General features: G+C 41.2%; 1 protein-coding gene across 1 annotated transcript in view; it reads left to right on the top strand.

Annotated features, from left to right (window-relative positions):
- LOC145392063 (cytochrome P450 2L1-like) overlaps positions 1-22,745 on the top strand; it is a 135,491-nt gene that overhangs the window by 39,717 nt on the left and 73,029 nt on the right. Inside the window, exons 5-6 of the mRNA XM_080266522.1 lie at positions 13,105-13,282; positions 13,606-13,723. Coding sequence (XP_080122648.1) covers positions 13,105-13,282; positions 13,606-13,723 — 296 coding nt within the window. The remainder of the gene's footprint in view (positions 1-13,104; positions 13,283-13,605; positions 13,724-22,745) is intronic.

Genomic DNA, 22,745 nt, shown 5'->3' with positions numbered 1-22,745 from the left:
AACTTCACTTCTGCATCTATTCTTCCATCCACAGCAACATGTGACCCTAGATATTTAAAACAATCTACCTCCTCAAGCAACTCGCCATTCAAAACTATATTCATCCCCCTACCATCTACCAACCTCGTACACTTCATCACTTTACTCTTATTCTCATTTACTTTCAATTTCCTCCTTTCACACACCCTTCCAAACTTCTCTACCAACTGTCTCAATCTCTCCTCTGAATCAGCCACCAGTGCAGTATCATCTGCAAACAGCAGCTGCTTCAGATTCCACTCTCCACCATCAACATTCACCAGACTCAGACCTCCACCTAAAACTCTTGCATTCACCTCCTTTACAATACCATCCATGTAAATATTAAACAACCAAGGCGACATCACACATCCCTGTCGCAGCCCCACTCTCATGGGAAACCAATCATTCACAGCATTTCCCACTGTTACACACGCTCTACTATTTACATAAAAACTTTTCATCCCTTTTAGTAACCTACCATCAAGTCCATACAATCTTAAAACAGTCCACAAAGCCTCCCTATCAGTTCTATCATACGCTTTCTCTAAATCCATAAATGCCCAAAACACATCCTTGCCTTTCGCTAAATACTTTTCACACACTTGTCTCACAGCAAACGCCTGATCCACGCATCCCCTCCCTCTCCTAAAGCCACACTGCTCATCACCAATCACTCCCTCTGTACCCTCTCTAACTCTCATAATGAACACTCTACCATACACCTTACCTACAACACTCAACAGACTTGTACCCCTAAAACTAGTACATTCATACTTATCACCCTTGCCTTTATACAACGGGACCACACAAGCACTTGCCCAGTCAATTGGCACCATACCTTTCATAAAGCACACATTCAACAATCTTACTACCCAGTCAACAATAGTCACTACACCACCCTTCAGGCATTCCACAGCACACCCATCCATACCTGCAGCTTTCCCTGTTTTCATCTCCTTTACTGCCTTCTCCACTTCCTCCTTCGTGATCAAAGAATCATTCAACTCTCCCAACACATTTATTCCTTGCACTCTTCCATCCGCCACAATCTCAGCCACCCTTTCCCCCTGTACATTTAACAATTTTTCAAAATACTCTGCCCTTCTCTTCCTTACTGTATCCATCTCAGTTAACATCCTTCCATCCTCTGCTTTTACTCGTTCTTCCTTCCCAGACTCTCCCTTTCGCACCCTTTTCACCTCCTTCCAAAACATTTTCTTATTCTGTTGAAAATTCTCTGTCAGCCGCCTACCCCACCTCTCATCTGCTGCCACTTTAGCATCATGCACAGCCCTTCACGCCCTATTCCTCTTTTCCTTATACCTTTCATATGACATCTCATCCTTCCTCCGCAGCCACAGTTCATATGCACGTTTCTTCTCATCCACAGCCATACTTACTTCCTCGCACCACCATTCACTTCCTTTTCTTACACCACCACCCACACGTCTCACACCACACACCTCTTCTGCATTCCCCACCACAGCACTCTTAAACAACTGCCATTCCTCCTCCACACTGCCATTTTCCCGATCTTTCACTGCGTTCCACTCATCTTTCAATTTCTCCTGATACTATATCTTTTTCTCTCTTTTATCCAACTCACTCACTTTCAAAACCTCCCTGCCACACCTAACCCTCCTAGCTCTCACTCATCTCTTACCTACTCTTAACTTTCCCTCCACCAGGTAGTGGTCAGACATACCTCCACCCTCCCATCTCAGAACTCTCACATCCAGCAATCTTCCTATCACATTCCTAGACATAACCACATAGTCCATCAAAGCTCTATCAACAACCCTTCCACCCTCCTGTCTCACCCATGTATACTTATGAATATCTTTCTTCTCAAACAGCGTATTTCCAATCACCATCTCTCGCTCAACACACATCGCTATCATTCGTTCCCCATTTTCATTTCTTCCAGGTACACCTTGCATACCAACTACACCTTCAACTGCTACATTTCCCACTCTAGCATTCAGATCTCCCATCATTACCACATTTATATTTGCTCCAGAACTCTGCAGACACTCATCAACATCATTCCAGAAAGACTCCCTCTCTTCTTCATCCCTTTCACTATCAGGCCCATATGCACTCACAAACACCCACAACTCACGTTCAAATTTCGCTTTCACCCACATCATTCTCGATGACACCTCCTTCCATTCAAACACACACTGCTGTACTTCCGGACTCACTAACAAGGCCACACCTTCTCTTGCCCTTCCTCTGTCAACACATGACAATCTTCCATTCACACTTCCAAACATAGACTCACCCTTTCCTTTCATCTTCGTTTCACTCAAAGCTAACACATCCAACTTTCTTCTCACAAACATTCTCCCAATCTCCTCCCTTTTAGCCTCAATCGTACTACATCCACGCACATTCATAGACCCAGTCTTCAGGGTACGGGGATAACTCCATCCCCCATCTCTTTCTCTGGCCTGTTTCTTTTTAGGAACTAAAAAACAGAGGAGGGGGTCCCTAGTCCCCTCACCCCGTCCCTTTTAGTCGCCTTTTATGACACGCAGGGAATACGGTGGCAGTATTCTTCCTAACACAACCTGGCCGCAGAGTAGTAGTACCACCCATAGTGCGGCCAGATTGTCCCCCCCGCCACAGGGGGGGGGACCCCCCTGAGGTCCGCTCTCAAGGGTAACACCTGTTCATTCAGCATTCTCCAATGCAAATTCAAGAGGGTTATTTTAGTAGGTAGTTGCCAAAGTTAGGTCAGTTTAGTCTAGTCTCCAATGTATTGTAGCAGAATCCTTTAAGTATAGCTGAGGTTAACATCATCTGACCTAATCCATGCTGAACGCTTATAAAAAAAAATGTATACTGTATATTTTCTAAATGACTTTACCTAATTTAGTCGTTTTCCCTTATTCTTGATTTTGCATTTATATTTCATTGATATTACCCTATCATATATGTTGGTAACGCAGGCTATTTAACACACGAAGATGAGGTAATAGGTAAGAAATGAGTCTGCTCATCTTCAGACTTATTTTCTGATAAACCATCATTGTCCTCATTTTCGAGACAACATTAATTCTTTGTCATATTGTTCTTGGGAACAAACTAGTAGTTTCCTGTTTCTCATATTTGTCTTGAAAGAACATGCTATATCACTTAAAGATGTAGCCTAATATAACAGTTTCAAACTAGCGCAGCTTGGAAGTGTAATTTTATTTCTTATGTCAAAACAGTCACATATCTTCTGATGATACATTTACGAAACAGCCAGATAACTAGGAGTAAACATTAATTGCTTTATGATGTTACTTTCACTCTTTCATACCCATTTTATAGTTAAGAATGGAGGAAAGCTATGGAACCGGGACATTAAATCCCTATATATGTGCTTAGCTGGGTTTTGTTTACGTTACTTAGCATTTTTATAGCCATGTAACTGACGCAGGAATTGTTGTGTTGAAAGGTCATAAGGAAAACTGTCGTTACCCCCAGAAATGTTCGATACGAATCGAACGTTAGCTGGGCTATGCGGCCGGGTCCTTGCTGTTCGCCCCTCCTGTGTCTAGTGTTGCCATATCACAATCCCATTACGAGTTGGAATAATAAGCAAGGATGAGCCATATGGCGGGGAAATATAAGGACATGTTTGCGTTACCCTGAGCGCCCCGCCGGGGATTAATATGAAACTCGCACGTTTATTATTTTCTTACTATTCAACACATATTATCTATAGAATACAACAAATAAATTTTTTTGAAGAGTACTAAATCTGTAGGCATCGATTTTTTTTTTTTTTTTTTTTATTCTTGCAGGGGCGCACGAGTTCATTTGTTTGCTTTAGATGGGTGGTTAAATGCTTCATGGGGATGCTTTAGAGTTAATAAGGATGGGGTGTGGCTGAGTTAGTGGCATCCATGCATCGACGTCTAGAGGCTGTTTTGGAAGCAGGGGGTGGGTATACAAAATTTAAGGTAAAGAGACTGAACATGTATTATTATTTTCCTTCTACTCAACATCTATTACAAGTAGAAAGCAATACATATCATTATTACACTGAAATTTACTAACGTGGCTTGTATCGGCTGAATTACTATCATACGTCAAGCATGGGTGCACATACTCATTGCCTGTCTGCATGTGTGTTGCCGACTCTACACCATTGTTATATTTTTCTTTAATGAATTCGGTGCCGGATAATAAAACGTATTGTTTCTATGCACAGAGGCCAACCGATCTAATTAGCTTTTACTACACCTAGCACAAATTCTAATATGGGTCTCTCATAACCAACATTGACGGGTTTGCGGTATAAACTTTCTTGTCCCGTCATTCCACAACACTTCGTCGTTGTGTCATGGTGCATAGCTCTGAATGGTAGCGTTACTTTTTCTTATGACTGTACTTCCCGGAACTTCCAGAGAAAACGAAAGATTACTAAAGTTAAGAGTAGACATTTTGAAAATAACTTGGCTTATAATCGACCGTGACAGTAAAGTGTGTGTGTGTGTGTGTGTGTGTGTGTGTGTGTGTGTGCAAGGCCCATTCGGTCGGACAACTCTAGTATTCTGTTTCAGCTAACGATCGAGTTTTACGAGTATTCAGCTGAGTGAGTCTAGGAACCTGATAACGATAACCCTCGTTATTCACCTGGTGGTTCAGTGGTAAAGTGCCCGAGATAGAATGATGCCAGTGCCTTAAGGGCAGCGGTTCGAACCTCCAGGAGGGGACTGGAGGTGTTTCTGTTGTTCAGTGTTGCCAGGTTGGTAGGGAGGTCTGCTACTCTTTCATGTTCTGGACTAGGTAACTAACTTAGGGTCTTAGCGTTGCAAAGGGGATTAGGTCAGATGAGCTGTTGCCGATTTTAACCCATCTTTTCCAAGAAGGTCATCCTAAGATCAAGGCATCTGTGGACTATAAGAGTAAGAGTGATTTTCTAACCCTTAAAAACGAGAGGCATCTTCTGAGCTGAAAAGAGTAATCTGAGGTGTTAAAATAATGTGTTGGAAACGTCCTCGAATTTGAAGGATGAATGAATTTGCTTCTAACCCCTTCCATGCGCTACGTCTCCTCTAAGCAGAGGAAAAATCCTCAAGCTCCTGCAAGAATAAACATTAACCTCTTCATTACAATGCCTTACTTTCTACAGTATTGTGTTCTTAGTAACGCCAGGAGATCAGTGAACTTAGAAAGGATCTGTTTTTGCTTACTGGGTTTATGAAGGCTACATCTGACCACGCAGTCTCGTCTGATATACAACTGTTTTGAGAGAACAAGAATAAGAGACAGTCATCATAAAAAGAGGTAAAAAGACATTTACGTAATGAAAGGATTGAGAGAGAGCATTTCTAACCAAATATAGAATTTATTCATGGGTGGACGCCCATTCTTCCATACCAACTCTCAGGTTCCTCTGATTTAGATGAATAAAATTATCAGCGATTGTCTGAATAGATTATAACCAAAATTTTATTCGACCTTGATACAGTTAATGATGACTATTATACTTCTCTCAGATTACCCTGATTCAATCTCATGTGAATTAAATCACCTGTAACTGACACTCTGTAATGGGTTGATCATCAGGACGAGACAGAAAAATGTGATCGTCATATGAGACCTGCTCACACCAGGGACTCGTGTCTTATATAAAAACCATTACACCTCGTTGTAACAGTGATATACTCGTATACGGTTACCATGATGGTGGAGGTGATAATGGTGATAAAATTCAAACGTGTAACTTTTCATGAAGTTAGAGAAAATTTTAGCTTCCTTTATGAAAAGAAAAACTGGGGGTCTTTGCGATATACTGCCCCCCCCCAAAAAAAAAAAAAAAAAATATATATATATATATATAAATATATATATATATATATATATATATATATATATATATATATATATATATATATATATATATATATATATGTTATACTAAACCACATGGTTAGAAATAGATGGTGGAGATGATGGCTGAGGAAATGTAATCTTGTATTTGATTTCCAATGAATGATTGGGTTTCACCATCCCGTATTCACCACTCCACAATAAAAACAGAGTAAAATATGGAGATGATAATGACTGTCATGTTAATGAACATGTACAATATAAAGAAAACTAAGCCCTTGAACAAAAAGCAGAGAAACACCTAACAGTTGTAATCTGGGATCTGTTCACTATTACAAATCCTTTTTCATGTAATGATCACGACACGTAATACATACAGTACAGTGGAAAGGAAGGTTAGGATATCGATGATGATGATGGTAATAGTAGTAATGATGATGATGATGACTAAGGAAATCTAATCTTCACTTTGACCTGCAGAAAATGTTGTAATGATCCTCCCGTGACCTTTTTATAGCTTAGAGAGGTTTTCGGTGTACGGTACTGGCCGCAATCTATCTATATATTTCTCTCTCGCTTCTGTCTATCTATCTATATATGTCTGTATATATACACATTCTCTCTCTCTCTCTCTCTCTCTCTCTCTCTCTCTCTCTCTCTATATATATATATATATATATATATATATATATATATATATATATATCAACTCTCCAACTAGAATTCTTCTCGCTTCTTCTGGCACCTTGCGAAAAACCTTTCTAACAATTTACCTCATCATCCTTCCCTCTACTTTTCCATTCTGATGGTTCTGTAGCTATTTCATCTACTGATAAAGCAGATCTCTTCACTCAGACTTTCTCTTCCAATTCCACCTTAGATGATTCCGGTCTATCACTTTCCCCCTCTGACTTCCTTAATTCAATTCAGTTCAAGAGTTTTTTTGTGTAGTGATAATATACTAGGTAAGCAGGGTACACAAACGTCGTGCCACCTGGTGAATATTACCTCAGTGGGTTACCTTGATATTATTACGTTCCTAACTCGGACATTGGTTAAATTTAAATGTGGCGACCGTTCCACTGCTTTCTCAACCCAATGGGGAGTCCACAGCTGATAAGGTACTTGGTTGCCTGTGTATCAGTGGTGACCGTTCCACTGATTCCTTGACCCACATGATGGAGTACGCATCTGATAAGGTACCGGTAGTAGGTCACCTATGCAGGTGCAGGGTAAACAACACAACAGTCTTGATATGACATACATTGTAATGCAGTTGGCTCATCTGGAGTTTGCAAATCTGGGAAGTTTGTTGAGTATTGCCTTTAGCTTCTGTGAATTGGTGAAATGGTGCACTGCATCTGCGTCTGTTGCTCCTGTCCATTTTGGTCTGTAGTTCATTAACTTTCTGCAGTTGTGTAGGTAGTGGGAGAGGGTGTGTGCCTCATCTTGTCAACACAGCCTACACTTGGTGTCTAATTGTTCAAGTTGTGGAGCCACATCCCAGAGGTATCTGTACTGTAGTCTAATTTGGCTGTAAGTTGTATGTTGTCTTCTTGTCTTGAGGACACTATGTTTGTATCCACGTGGTATACCCTTTGTCATATCACAGTACCTGTATACAGAGAAGGTGTGAGCTTTGATCTGTCGAATGTGTTCCCTGCATTCGTCGAGGATCAGTGTCCCTGCAGCTTCCTTCAGGTTGTTGATAGGTAGTGGGAACTTGTAGTCTTCCTCACTTTTCTTGGTGCTGTCGTCCGCCACTTGATCAGCTCTCGCATTGCCTGTGATGTCTGTGTGTGACAGTGCCCATACTAGGAGGACTTGCCTGCCCTTTTCTTGCATTCTTCTTATAAGAACGTTGGCCCTCTTTGTGAGTCTTGTGCATTCAGGTCTCTGGGAGGTGAGCTGTTGTAATGCACCGAGGTTATCTGTGATGATGACTGCAGGTCCTGTTTCTTTCTTTGCAAGGGTGAGGGCAGCTGCAATTCCAAGTACAGTAATCACCATACTATCTGGACGCCCACTTTCCGGATATCCCCACTTACTGGATATTTTGGTCCCGGGATCCAATATTCCCAAAATGGGCCAAAAATCACAAAAAATTAAAAAAAAATCTGAAATTTTTCCCCCCGTAACTCGGCGCGCACGGCGTGGACCAGCTGTGTTTTGGTGTGTAGTTCTGCCGCTGTCCGCTAGAGCGCCCCTGCATCCTCCCCACTTACCATCCGTCTCTTGTTGTGAGTGCACACTCGTGATCATGGCCACCCACATGTTTACTTTCGTGGTGGTGCCCTACCTGCTGCAGGCTCTGCTGCTGCTTTCCTCCCTCTTCTTCGTGTGTGATGATGGCCCCACCGCCTGAATAGGAAGAGAATGGTTTTGACTCTGGAGAAGAATAGGGAGATATTGGACAAGGTGGACACGGGATGGTCAACCTCACGCATCCTTCGTGAATTCAACCTGGCCCAATCTACTTTGTTTGATATCAAGAGATCCCACGACAAACTCATGCAGTACACAACTGACTTCTTGTCGAAGAGCAAACGCAACGTGGAGAGGAAGATGATGTTTACTCCCAGGTATGCAGAAGTCGACCGCTTCAAAGTTGATTTGGTATTGACAGTAATGTGCTGCTGGTGTGCTGGTGCATGGCATGGAGCTGAAGGCTGCTGCTGAGAAGTTTGCAAGCCTTCACGATTCCCCAGACTTCAAGGCATCCGAGAGTTGACTCTTTGCGTTCAAGTTACGACATAGCCTCACCAACCGTAAGGCCCATAGTGAAGCTTTGGATGGCAGCGAGGATGGAGTTGAGGAGTTTCGGCACAAGGTGAAGCGCTTGATCGACAGGGAGGGCCTCACTCTCGGTCAAGTCTACAACACTGACGAAACTGGTTTATTCTATAACTCTTTACCAATGAACACTCTAACCAAGGAGACGGAGAAGGGTGTACCTGGCCACAAGCTCTCCAAGCAACGGATATCTGCATTGTGTTGTGCCAATGCTAACGGCATGCACTGGCTTAAGCCAGTTATTGTTGGTCATGCAAAGCAGCCTTGGTGTCTTTGTGGGGTGATGTACTTCCTGTCGTTTGGTACCATTCTTTGAAGGCATGGTTCACTGCCCACATCTTCAAAGACTGGTTCCACCACCATTTCATCAAGGAGGTCATCCATTACCAGACGGAGAAACTAGGAATCCTGCACGACCTGGTAAAGGCCCTCCTTCTCCTCGACAATGCACCTGCTCACCCGTGCGACAAGGACTTGGTGGCTGAGAATGGGTGCATTAGGTGCATGTTTCTGCCACCTAATATGACTGCTCTCATCCAACCAATGGACCAAGGAGTGATCGTGGCAACAAAGAGGCTGTACCGATGGAAGTTCCTGGACGAGGTGATGGTTGTTCTCGAGGATGAGGACGAGTGCAGGGAGGGACAGAACACGCGAGGCCAGCAGACTTTGGAAAACCTTCGCCGCTACAACATCAAGTCTGCAATCTACAACAGGGCCAGTGCATGGAAGGAAATCCCTGTCAAGACTCTAGAAAATGGTTGGTCTCATCTCCTTCTCGGAATGGATGTGGAGCACGATTTCCTAGGTTTTGATGTGGATGACTTCCATGCACATCTACATGCGCATGGCAACGATGTTGATGTGGACGAAGTGCATGAGTGGTTAGATGATGACGAGGGCAATCCTGGGTATCAGACCATGTCTGATATTGAGATCGCATCTTCAGTTGCAGGTGTCAGTACCCAGTTTGAAGATTCCGACGAGGACGGCAACAATGATGCAGACTCCTCTCAGCGTGACACTACTCCAGCCATCCCCAAGCTGAGCACACTCCAGGAACATGTACAGTTCGTTCTCGACTACCTGGAACACCCGGACTGCGACAGGGAGATGGGGCCTTTAGGACTTGTGGAGGAAGTGCGCACTTTCAGGCAGAGCATCATTAATCGCCAAAATCGTCATTCCTTGTGTCAATCAACCATTGATGGGTTTTTTAGACCCGTGACCCACGCTGTGCCCAGTCCTGGCTCCACTCCATTGCCTCCCCAAAACAGGCTCTCATCCTCCGAGCCACAGTCCAGCACATCAGGCACAGTGGAGTCACCACTGGACGTGAGTTTGCGCATGTCTTCCGAGTCGTCAGCAGTGGGTAGTCCATCACCACGACCCAGCAACGCACCCCTAGGTCACCTGCATCAGCTACTCTCAGACTCTGACAGTGATTAAACGACAAGAACTCTCCAGTAGACCACACGGGAATTTACAGTTTTGTGCAGTGAAGAAAACGGTGCATAGTGTTAAGAAATTAGAATTGTGAGTGCAAAGACTAAAGTGCAGAGTGCAACACTGATTTTATTGACGTTCAGTGGAGTGCAAATTAGACTAGAGTGTATAATGTTAAGAAAATGGATTTATGAATGCAAAGACTTACTGTAAGTGCAGAGTGCAACACTTATTTCATTAAGATGCAATGGAGCGCAAGTAAGACTAGAGTGTGCAGTGTTAAGAGAATGGAATTCTGAGTGCAAATGACTAAGTTCAGTGCAAGACTTCATGTACAGTGTACTGCAGGTGCTTCAGGTACCCCTTTTTACTGTCAGAGTCTGAGAGGAGGCGGGTTATTCATCGAGATGGCCAGGGACTTGTTGTAAGTACCCAGAATGATTCATATTGTACTGTATTTTCCATACTTACCTCTAAAACCTCATTTCACTCTTTTATGTCCTTTATTGGTGTGAATAGGGTCTTAGGTGCTATGTATGTGCAGTAGGGAGGTGTTTTTCTGAGTTAGGCTAGGTTAGGGGTCCTTAAGTACCAGTCCAGGTGCCAGGGACTTGTTATAAGTACCCAGAATGTTTAATATTGTATAAACTCACCTCTAAAACCTCATTCTCTGGTTCTTTTGCATTTATATCAGCCTTTTATGTCCCTAATTGGTGTGATTTGGGTCTTAAATAGGTGCTATGCATGTCCAGGAGTTGTATAGGTGTTTTTCTGAGTTAGGGTAGGTTAGGGTCCATAAGTTCAAGTCCAGGAAGCTGGGGCCCACTATCCGGACGGGACCACTTTCCGAACATGCCTTTGGCTCTATTACATCGGATGGTGGAGGGATTACTGTAGTTCCGTCTGTGTCGTCGAGTAGTCATTCATTAACCTGAGGGAGCATTTGTTTGTTTCTTCCTCATGACTGACATTATTATTTCTTCAACTGATGTATTTTCTGCCATCACTGGCCTCAGTACTAACAAGGCATATGGGCCTGATGGGAGTCCCTCCTGGTGTCCTCAAGAACTGTGTTTCTGAGCTTACATCCTGCCTAGGTAAACTCTTTTGCCTTTGTCTGTCATCTTGTACCTTTCCTTCATGCTGGAAGTTTGCTCTCATTTAGCCTGTCCAAATGAAGGATGACCATTCTCAACCCTCTAACTGTCGCCCAATTGTTTTATCATCCTGTATCTCAAAAGTTTTTGACTCTATTCTTAACAGAAAAATTTTAAAGCATCATTCCTATCACAACCTCTTTTCTGATCATCAGTATGGGTTCCGTCAGGGATGCTCGACTGACCAGCTTCTCACCTACCAGTCAGACTCCTGGTCATCCTCCTTTCGAGATTTTGGCAAAAGCTTTGCCATTGCACTTTACATCTCAAAGGCTTTCGATCAAGTCTGACATAAATTGTTATTTCCAAACTGCCCTATTATGGTTTCTATCCTTCTATCTGTGCCTTCATCTATAGTTTCCTTTCTGGTCATTCTATAGCTGCTGTTGTAGACGGCCATCGTTCTTCTCCTAGATCTATCAACAGTGGTGTTCCTCAGGGCTCTGTCTTATCACAAACTCTCTTCCTTTTATTCATCAATGACCTAAGCTGTACATGTAACCCTATTCACTCATACACTGATGACTCCGTCCTTCACCTTTCCATTCGGTTCCTGCAACGTCCATCTCAGCAGTTACTTCAACAAACAAAGGATGAGGCTATGGCACACCTAATGTCAGACTTGGTTCTTTCCTCTGACTGGGGTATAAGTAATCTTGTTTTTAATACATCAAAGACTCAGTTTTGTGCACATATCAACCCAACAAAATCTTCCACACGAGTACCCACTAATATTTGATGATATCTAGCTCAATCCTGCCTCATCCTTAAACATACTTCAGATTTCATTCTCTCGAGATTTATCTTAGAAAGATCATATTACATCTCTTACGTATCCTGCTTCCAAGAGATTAGGTGTGCTAAGCCGACTTGGTGTCCTAAGCCGACTCTGTACCTTCTTTACCTGCACAATTGTTAACTTTATGCACAAGTTTTATTCGCCCTTTTGTAGAGTACAATTCTTATGTGTAGGGAGGCTTCCCTTATACAGCTTTTCTCAGCAAGGTGGAATCAAAGGCTTTTCGTTTCATCAACTCTCCTCCTCATACTGGCTCTCTTCAACCTCTGTCTGTTCAAGCACTGTTGCATTTTTATCTTTTTTCGAACTATCTGCTTGCATCCCTCCACCTCTACAACGTGCGCGTAGCACCCGTCTAGCAACAAACTCTTATCTTTTTTCTATCCAACTCTCTAATGCAAGAGTTAGCCGTTACTTCCAGGCCTTCATGTATGCAACAGGTCAACTCTGGAACTGTCTCTCTCTCTCTCTCTGTGTTTCCTACTTCCTATAATCTCCAGTCTTTCAAACGCACTGTGTCCAGGCATCTTAAAATGAACTGATCTTGAATTTGGCTCTCAGTTGTATTGTCTTTGTTTTTTTCTTGGAAGGAACGGTTTGCGGATTCCTTGCCTTTGGTTCCTTCTTCTTTTATTTATATATATAGATATATATATATATATATATATATATATATATATATATAATATATCTATCTATCTATCTATATATATATCTATCTATCTATATATATATATATATATATATATATATATATATATAATATATATATATATATATATATATATATATATATATATATATATAAATCTCTCTCTCTCTCTCTCTCTCTCTCTCTCTCTCTATATATATATATAATGTCCAGTTCATTATCGACTCCGTACATAGCTTTCGTGCGTTTTTTTCCTGTTCTTCCTATAGCCTTCCCGCACCAAGTATCAGCGGTAATATATTCAAGGTATTGGTGGTTCTGGGAGATAATTATGACAATGATAATCGTGACTGTGATGGCAGTGAACATGTTTATACGAAACTAATCTCTTGCATGATTTACAGAGAAAGATTTGGCTCTACTTTTGTTGGATCTGTTCGCTGCCGGTTTCCTGACAACGGTGCACACCCTTACCTTCCTGTTCTACTACGTGGCCACCAACCCTCGAACACAGTCGAAAATGCAAGAGGAGATCGACAGGGAGTTGAAGGGGGCGCTGCCTTCACTAGAGGATCGGCCCAGGTAATAATCATCATTGCCATCATTATCACCATCCTAAGTATCCTCTGCATTATCATCACCACCAAAACCATCATCACCATTAACATCATCTAGTCATCCTCATCTTCATCAACAACGTAGTTACCATTGACTTCCACCTCTTTCATCATCATCATCATCATCATCATCACAGCAACATCAGCTGTAATGGCGGTGTGTTGATGATGATGATATTGATATAAATGATGTTCATCATGAAGATGATTACGTTTATGGCTTTCGTAATATTGATGATACGATGAATATGGTGTACATTGTGATGCTGCTAATGATGCATATTGCAGGTTGCCATACACTGAGGCAGTAATCAACGAGACTCTACGAATGTCGTCTCTATTACCAACTGGCCTGGAGCACTCAGCATCCACCGATACTCAACTAGGAGGCTACAAAATACCAAAAGTAAGCATTTGGTGCTAGTACTGCTGCTACAGCTAGTATTACTAATACTGCTACCGATGATGATGGTAATAATAATATTAGCACTACTACTACTACTACTGTTACTACTACTGCTACTACTACTACTACTACTAATTATTATTATTATTATTATTATTATTATTATTATAATGACAACAACAACAACAATAATGATAATAATAATAATGTCATAACTAGAGTGGCACTTAGCTAAGCGCATACCTCCGCCAAGGCCCAACAGCCGCCCCCATATAAAAGCATATCTAAATCCGCATGATCCGGAATTTTATATGGATCCGCGCCAAATTGTACACATTCGTAGATACCAACATTTTAAATATGCCTGATTTTTTTTTTTTTTTTTTTTTGTTCATCAAGATCCATGCAATATTCACTGAAGAAATTACGATAAATGTCGAAAAACGCCCTATTTCGGTGTTAAAGAAAGTGAATAAAAATTCCTGGATCTCCACCTTTATCCGGATCCGCATCAAAATTTACTGGAGTCTGTTCTGAACCAGTGCTCATTCTTCTACAAAGTTTCGTGGAAATCCATCCAGTAGTTTTTGTGTAATTTTGCTCTCAAACCAACCAACCAACAAACAAACAAACGGACAGAGGTGAAAACATAATCTCCTTGACGGAGGTAATAATAATAATAATCATGATGATGATGAGGGGGAGGAGATTGATACTACTACTACTACTATTACTATTACCTGTACTGCTACTACTACTACTACTAATACTACTGATGATGATGATGATGATGATGATGAAGAGGATTATACTACTACTACTACTACTACTACTATCACTACTACTACTACTACTACTACTACTACTGTTAATAATAATAATAATAATAATTATTATTATTATTATTAATATTAACAACTAACTTAAAATACGAACAAGAATCCTTGGACCAGGACTGACCAAAAGATGACAACTAAGAACCGAACAAAGAACATGATAACGGATGGCGACGTGGAATGTAAGGGGTGCAAATGATGAGGTGACAGAAAGAGAGATTGTCCAGGTGCTTGAGGGTGTGAAAGTGGATGTGGATTAAGTGAAACTAAATGGCGAGGTGAGAGTATGAGAGAATGGGAGTATGGATGGGGTATAATGTGCAGGAGTAGGTGAGAATGAGAGGGCAAAAGGAGTGTGTATTGTTATGAGTAACAGATGGAAGGAGAATATAAGAGAGTATGGAACAGTTGGCTCAAGGATTGTGTGGGTAAGACTGAAAGTTGAACTACAAATGTGGACGATTGTGTGCATGAATTCATCAGTGCAAGATCATGCAAGCAGAGTGAGAGAAGAGTTTTGGACAAATGTGGAAGTGTGCATGGAAAAGTTTGAAAGGAATGAGAGAGTGTTTTTGATTGGTGATATGAATGGTAAAGTAGGGAAAATGAGGGTGGAGGGAGTAGTTGGTGGGTGGGGTGTGCCTGCTGAGATAGATGAAAATGGCAGTGCTTTAGTGGAAATATGTGCCAGGAGGGGGTTGGTGATAGCCAATACCCTCTTCAGGCACCACATGGTGGTGGTCAGAATCAAGGTCCAAGTAAAATGGAGAAACAGAAGAAGGGAAGGACGAGAGGATGGAGTATATGCAAGGAGAGTGGAAAGGTTACAAGAGGATAAGAAAAAGGCAGAATATAAGAGAGAAATGGAGGAACGATTGGGTAAATATGAATTGGAGCAGATGGGGGACGTGGAAGGTGTGTGCAATATATTCACAGAAGAAATATGTGCAGCATGTGAGGTGGAGAGTGGGGTGAAGAGAAGACAGAAGGGGGTGCAAGAAACATCATGGTGGAATGAAGAGGTGAGACAGGCTGTGGCACAAAAGAAAAAAGCATATACTGAATGGATGAGAAATAGGGGCGTGGAAGAAGCTGAGAGACGGAAGAGAGACATATATGTAGAAAGGAAGAGAGAGGTGAAAAGATTAGTAAGAGAGAGTAAGAAGAGAATGGATGAGGAATTTGGAAGGAATTTGAGTGTAAAGTAGACGGAATGTGAAAAAATGTTCTGGAAAGAGGTAAAGAGGGTCAGACAGGGTGGCATTGAAGTTAGAAGAGGAGTGACAGATAAAAATGGTAGATTACTAGTTGAGAAGGGAGAAAAAGTGAGTAGATGGAGAGAATACTTTAATGAATTGTTGAATATAGAGAATGAAAGTAATGTATAAGTGACTGGGGAATGACTGGGAGAAGGAGGGAGGTGAGAAGACAGGAAGAAATCAGTAGGATGGAAGTTGTGGAAGCAATGAAGAAAGTCAAAATAGGGAAAGCCCCAGGAATTGATGGAGTGTGTGGTGAAATGCTGCTGCATGGGGGAGAGATAGTAGTAGAATGGATGTGGAAGATGTGCAGATTGGCCTGGGAGGAAGGTAGAGTCCCGGAGGATTGGAAGTCAGGTATAATTATTCCCTTGTACAAAGGGAAAGGGGGGAAAAGAAGTCGTGGTAATCATAGGGGCATTTGGCTTCTTAGTATAATAGGAAAATTGTATGGTAGGATATTTATTCACTGAGTTAGGGGAAATACCAGAGGAATTAGTTGAAGAAGAACAGGGAGGCTTTAGGAAGGGAAGAGGTTGTGTAGATCAGATATTCATTCTTAGATCTTTATAGTCGTTCTATTTTATCAAGGCAGTTTGGGTCGGGCCCTCTGGGACTCACTCTGTTAGCTCTGTTGCCACATCGTCGCCACACACGTGCGCTCTCTCTCTCTCTCTCTCTCTCTCTCTCTCTCTCTCTCTCTCATATTATATATTAACTACTACTAATTGTATTTTCTTAATTTTTTTTCTCTTGTTTTCGACTTTTTTTCCACACCATCCCTGAGGTAAAAGTCTATAGGTGTTTTTTTTTTGTTTTTTTCAAATAGCTTCCATGGCGGGAGACTGACCGAGTATGACCCACTCACGCAGGGCTGCCCCTCGTGTCACCACCTGACAACGTCTGAAAGGCAACACTGACGAGTCTTATGAGATGTATACTATACTACAGCTTTTTTATTGAATTACATCTATACAGAGTGTTTAAAATTCATTTATAAGTAGTTACTAGCTTAAAGTAGGAGAGTGAGAGAGAGAGAGAGAGGTGAACACAAATAATTACACGTGTATCGGCGGCGATGTGACAACAGAGCTAACAGTGTGAAGTCCCAGAGCGTCCCACCCAAACTGCCTTCATAAAATAGAACGACTGTAGTGGAAAAGTTTCTGGAGAAGGGAAAGAAGTTGTATGCGGCCTTCATGGATTTGAAGAAAGGATATGACAGGGTGGATAGACAAGGGTAGTGGAAAGTATTAAGAATATATGGAGTAGATGGGAAGTTGCTGAATGCTGTGAAGAGTATGTATGAGGGTGCTAAGGCTGCAGTGCATGTAGATAGTGAGCTGAGTGAGTTTTTCGATTTGAAGGTTGGGTTGAAACAGGGATGTGTCATGTCTCCATGGTTGTTCAGTCTGTGTATGGATGGGGTTATAAAAGACATACAACGTAGGGCAGTGGATGTTGGAGTGACTCTAATGAGAGAGGGTAGCGTTTGGAAACTCCCTATACTCTTGTTTGCATATGATACTGTGTTAAGTGAAGACGAAGGGAAGCTGCAAGGCTTGGTGGTTGAGTTTGGGAGAGTGTGTAAGAAACGGAATCTAAATGTGCATGTAGGGAAGAGTAAAGTTATGGTATTTGAGAGAGGTGAAGTCGGTGAATGTACAATGAATTGGTTGGAAGATGATGAAATGGAATATGTGAGTACGTTTAAGTACTTGGGTAGTGTGATGAGTAAGGATTGAAGTTTGGAGGGTGAAGTGCTTGAAAGGGTACAACAAGGACGGAAGGTTGCTGGTTCCTTGAAGGCAGTGATAAGAAACAGGGAAGTGAGCATGGAAGTGAAAAAGTTTTTACATGACAGTATTGTGATACCAGGTCTAACGTATGGAATTGAAGCTTGGGCATTGTTGGAGGGACGCAAGTCAAGAGTGAGAGAAGATAGTATAAAAAGACACCCAGAAGTAAAGGGGCATAACCCGCAAAATGTCGAATTTTCCAGTAATGTCTGGCAGCTACTCTGCAAGGCCACCTCTATGCTGTGGTATGAAGCGCCAAACAATACTTGACCATATGATGGGTTAAACTAAAGAGGGAAGTCAGGTAATTTTGCTGTGTAAAACATCGACTCAAGGCTGGGGCCAGAAGTAAAGGGGCGGAAGTGGCAAGCCAATGAGCGCACGGCGGCGGCGACACACCTCCCAGCTTGGCCAATCACGTACGCCAGACGCACGTGGCCTGTTCCATCACCATATTCTCTAGCCTGCTTCTGTGTTGATAGTCGCCTGGCACTTTAACTCTCGCATTTCGTTTATCTTCACTAGATTTTACCGCTGCATCATGAGTGATAATGACAACGAAAGTGAGAGGCAACCATGTACGTTGTCTCGAAAGCGTAAGAGGAGGCCTGAGACATGGAAAGGAAACGTGAAAAACGAGACAGTGGTGAGGCAAACACAAGCCCTTACACCAAGCAACAAGTTGCAGCTCGTATTCCCCTCCCCTCTCTTCAAGTCCAGCAAGCACATTTTCATCGTAGGATTGGTGAGTGGCTTTATTCTTATCATTGATCTAATTATACAATCATTGTCACTTATAGGAATGTATTTATAGCTCTCGGGGTGTAAAAAAAAGAAAAAAAAACTAGTAAAACACCTTTTAAAAATTTATATAAAAAAACTAATGGCCGTAGATTAATGAAACTTTCATGGTTTATTAATTTTATTATAAAATTTTAAAAATTCACCTTGTATTTCGATTTCGTAAATAAATTCGTACGGTTGTTTAGGTAGGGGGTCAAACAAACGCAAAAAAACACACACACAAAAACACATACACACACACACAAAAAAAAAAAGCTAGGAAAAAGTCCTTGACCGCGTGATTAATATGGTAACACATAATATATATATTTATTTTGAAAAAAAATGGTGTACCAGTTGCTTAACTTTCATCGCAAATTATTCATAACTAGGTTTTTGCATATACGCCCCTTTACTTCTGGAGGCCTATTTTGAGAGGAGTCTGTGGAGTCACACAGAGAGACTGACAAATGAGGAAGTGAAGGAGTGTTATGGTGTGGATGTGGATGTGATAGGAAGCGTTAGGAGTAACACATTGAGGTGGTTTGGCCATGTGGAGAGGATGGAGAGTGAGAACCTGACGAGGAGAGTATATGTGAGTGAGGTGGAGGGGGAGAGAGGGAGGGGAAGGCCAAGTATGAGATGGAGGGATGGAGTGGAGAGGTACATGAGAGAGAGGGGTGTGAATTGGGAGCAGGGCAGGGAAGTGGCGGGAGACAGGGTGACGTGGAGGCCATTTGTTTGTGACCACCCCATATAAGGGATTAAGGCAATAGATAGATAGATAGATTATTAATATTATTATGTTGACGATGATCATGATAAGGACGATGATACAACAGCTACTGCTTCTAACTAATACTAATTACTAGTTACCTATTTACTTGTTGTGTAGCCACAAAAAGGAAGCTTCGCCATAACTATTCGTTGAAGCCTATACTGCATATGGTATGAAATTTTGGCATCGAAAAGAAGTATGTGAGTTTTAAAAGTAGTTCAAGGTCATACATATTTGGAACATGTACTTAGATTTACCTAAAGTAGCTTCTTGAGTAATATTAACAAGATCTGAAGACAAAGTTGTCGAGGAATGCATGGTTGCATTTTACATTTGTCTCAGTAACTGGCTAACTGTATACTTAACTGTAGCCACATTGCTTCCCACAGCTATATTTCTGTAAAGTTACATCTTTACAACATTTGTGGTTTTCTCCAAACCATGCAACAAAGAAAACGCTGAGCAGATTTGAAACCAGTTCTTTCAACTAGGCTAAATAGCAAAATATTCTGCCAAAATCATAGAGTTTCCAACCAAACAGCTCTATCTTAATTAGTTTCTGAGAGATTTGAATTTCATATATGCAATTATTGCACCAAAAACGAGTATATGACCTTCAAGAAAAAGTGAAGGTAATTTATATTTGGCACAAGTACTTTGGTTACCGTAGAGTCCCTTCGTGTATAATATCACCAGGAGCTAAGAAAAAAAAAAGTCAAATAATAATAATAATTATTATTATTATTATTATTATTATTATAATTACAGTATAATAATAATAATAATAATCCTTACCAAAACATTAAGCTTTGCCATATATATGGCGAAGCTTAATTAAAACTGGAAGACTAGAACCGTCGGAGGCAGTTACTGACTTCCACTGATGAGAATTCTGTTTCATATAATAATTTAAAAAAAAAAAAAAGAAAGAAAGAAAGAAAGAAAACTTGGTCAAACTGCCACCAAATATTATTCAGACCTGGTTCAGGACAAGACAACTTTTCAGGGGCCAAGAAGTGCCTGATTTATATATATATATATATATATATATATATATATATATATATATATATATATATATATTCCTGTATGGAAGGGCAATTGTAAATTGTTATAAGTGGGCTGTCCCAAATATCGTAATGTCGCTCACGAATGACCTTCAAATTTTTTCAGTCAAGTGCTTGGAAAATAATTTTATCACTGGATTTCCTTCCATGATCAAGTATCACCAAGAGTTTGGAAGGAAACCGAGGTTGAAAATTCACGATTTCTGGATATTTTTGGACCAGTGACCCTGAAAAGCGGTTTAAGGTAACTGAAACTGGGTCATTGGAAAGAGATCATGGTGCTGTACATCCTCAGTAGGTATGACGAAAACCAGAGAAGAAAAATTACGGCATAATAATAATAATAATAATAATAATAATAATAATAATCTATTTATCTATCTATCTATCTATCTATCTGTCTACCTATAGGCAGACGCCTTAATTCCGTAAGAGGTGGCCATTTGACTTTGTGTTCGTTGTTTTACGGAAAGGAGCACCAACCCTTTTCCAACCCTCTTGTTGACTCAGAGTAAACAAATGTAATTTAGTTATAGGGTTACTACCCAGCATTGTAAATGGTTTCCTGGCTTACAGGAAACCATTAGGCTTGTCACTAAATGTACAGCGACCCGAAAAGGAAAGAAGAGTAATAAAAATTGACAGGAAAGACGGAAGAAATGGCAAGAGAGGAGGGCAGACAGAAAAAAGAATGATAAAGGTGAATGAAGAAGTAGGCAGCACTACATCAAGTAAGTGGATGCTGGTCGCCACCACCTACCACAGGATAATAATAATAATAATAATAATAATAATAATGTAGGATACAGATATCACCACCTATAGTAATAGGTAGAGATCATATATGATAAATACGAATATCTCCACTTATAGTAACAGGTGGAGATCAACTAGAAGGGCGTAGCTGTCAGAGACAGTAACTGAGCTTCATATGTGAGAATATTGCTGACAGGCACAACTTACAATTTTTTGTAATAACTCAGAAACCGCTGGTCAAACTATCACCAATCACCAAAATGTATACAGACCTAGTCCAGGGCTAAATAGCTTCTAAGGCCAAGAAATACCTTATTCATGTTTTAGGTTTTTGCTGGAAGAGCAATTAAAAAGTGGTTTGTCTGAAATATCGTAATGTCAAACATGAATGATATATATATATATATATTTTTTAAATAAAAATTATGGAATGCCCCTCCATGTTCCATGTTCATATATCTATAGGCCTGATAGCTTTGGAGTAAACTTTGGTTGAATGTTCATAATTAGTGGAATTTTTTGGACTATGACCATGAAAATTAGGCGCCAAAGTCACTGAAACTCGTCTTCTGGAACAACTCAAAAACCGTTGGTCAAAATGCCACCTGGTCCAGGATCACACAAAAGTAAGAACCTCAGTAATATTATACATATATATATATATATATATATATATATATATATATATATATATATATATATATATATCTATTGCCAGACGCCTCAATCCCGTTTGGGGTGGCCACAAACAAATCGCCTCCAAGTCGCCCTGTCCCCCGCCCTTTCACTGCCCTGCTCCCAGCTCACCCCCCTCTCTCATATACCACTCCACCCCATCCCTCCATCTCATCCTCGGTCTCCCCCTCCCTCTTCCACCCTCCACCTCACTCACATACACTCTCTTCGTCAATCTTTCACCCTCCATCCTCTCCACATGGCCAAACCACCTCAGTGTGTTCCTCACAACGCTTCCTATCACATCCACATCCACACCACAACGCTCCTTTATATCCTCATTCGTCAGCCTGTCTCTCCACGTGACTCCACAGGCTCCTCTTAAATAACTCATTTCCACTGCTCTCACTCTTGACTTGTGTCCTTCCAACAATGTCCAAGCTTCACTTCCGTACGTTAGAGTTGGTATCACAATACTGTCATGTAGTAACTTTTACTTCCATGCTCACTTCCCTGTTTCTTATCACTGCTTTTAAGGAACCAGCAACCTTTCTTCCCTGCTGTACCCTTTCAAGCACTTCACCCTCCAAACCTCCATCCTTACTCATCACACTACCCAAATACTTAAACGTACTCACATTTTCCAATTCCTCACCATCCAACCTCGCTGTACATTCACTGACTTCACCTCTCTCAAAGACCATCACTTTACTCTTCCCTACATTCACCTTTAGGTTCCGTTTCTTACACACTCTCTCAAACTCATCCACCAAGCCTTGCAGCTCCCCTTCGTCTTCACTCAACAACACAGTATCATCTGCAAACAACAGTACAGGGAGTTTCCAAACACTATCCTCTCTCACCAGGGCCACTCCAACATCCACTACCCTACCTTGTACCTCTTTTATTACCCCATCCATGTACAGATTGAACAACCATGGAGACATGACACATCCCAGTTTCAAACCAACTTTCACAGAGAAAAATTCACTTAGTTCACCATCCACACGCACTGCAGCCTTCGCACCATCGTACATACTCTTCACAGCATTCAACAACTTCCCATCTA

Source organism: Coenobita brevimanus, chromosome 2 (genome assembly GCF_032717465.1).
Source record: "Coenobita brevimanus isolate Jiangsu-jjx chromosome 2, ASM3271746v2, whole genome shotgun sequence".
In the NCBI taxonomy this organism is placed as follows: Eukaryota; Metazoa; Arthropoda; class Malacostraca; order Decapoda; family Coenobitidae; genus Coenobita; species Coenobita brevimanus.
The sequence above is the reverse complement of the archived record's forward strand: the minus strand, read 5'-3'. Positions and strand labels throughout refer to the sequence as shown.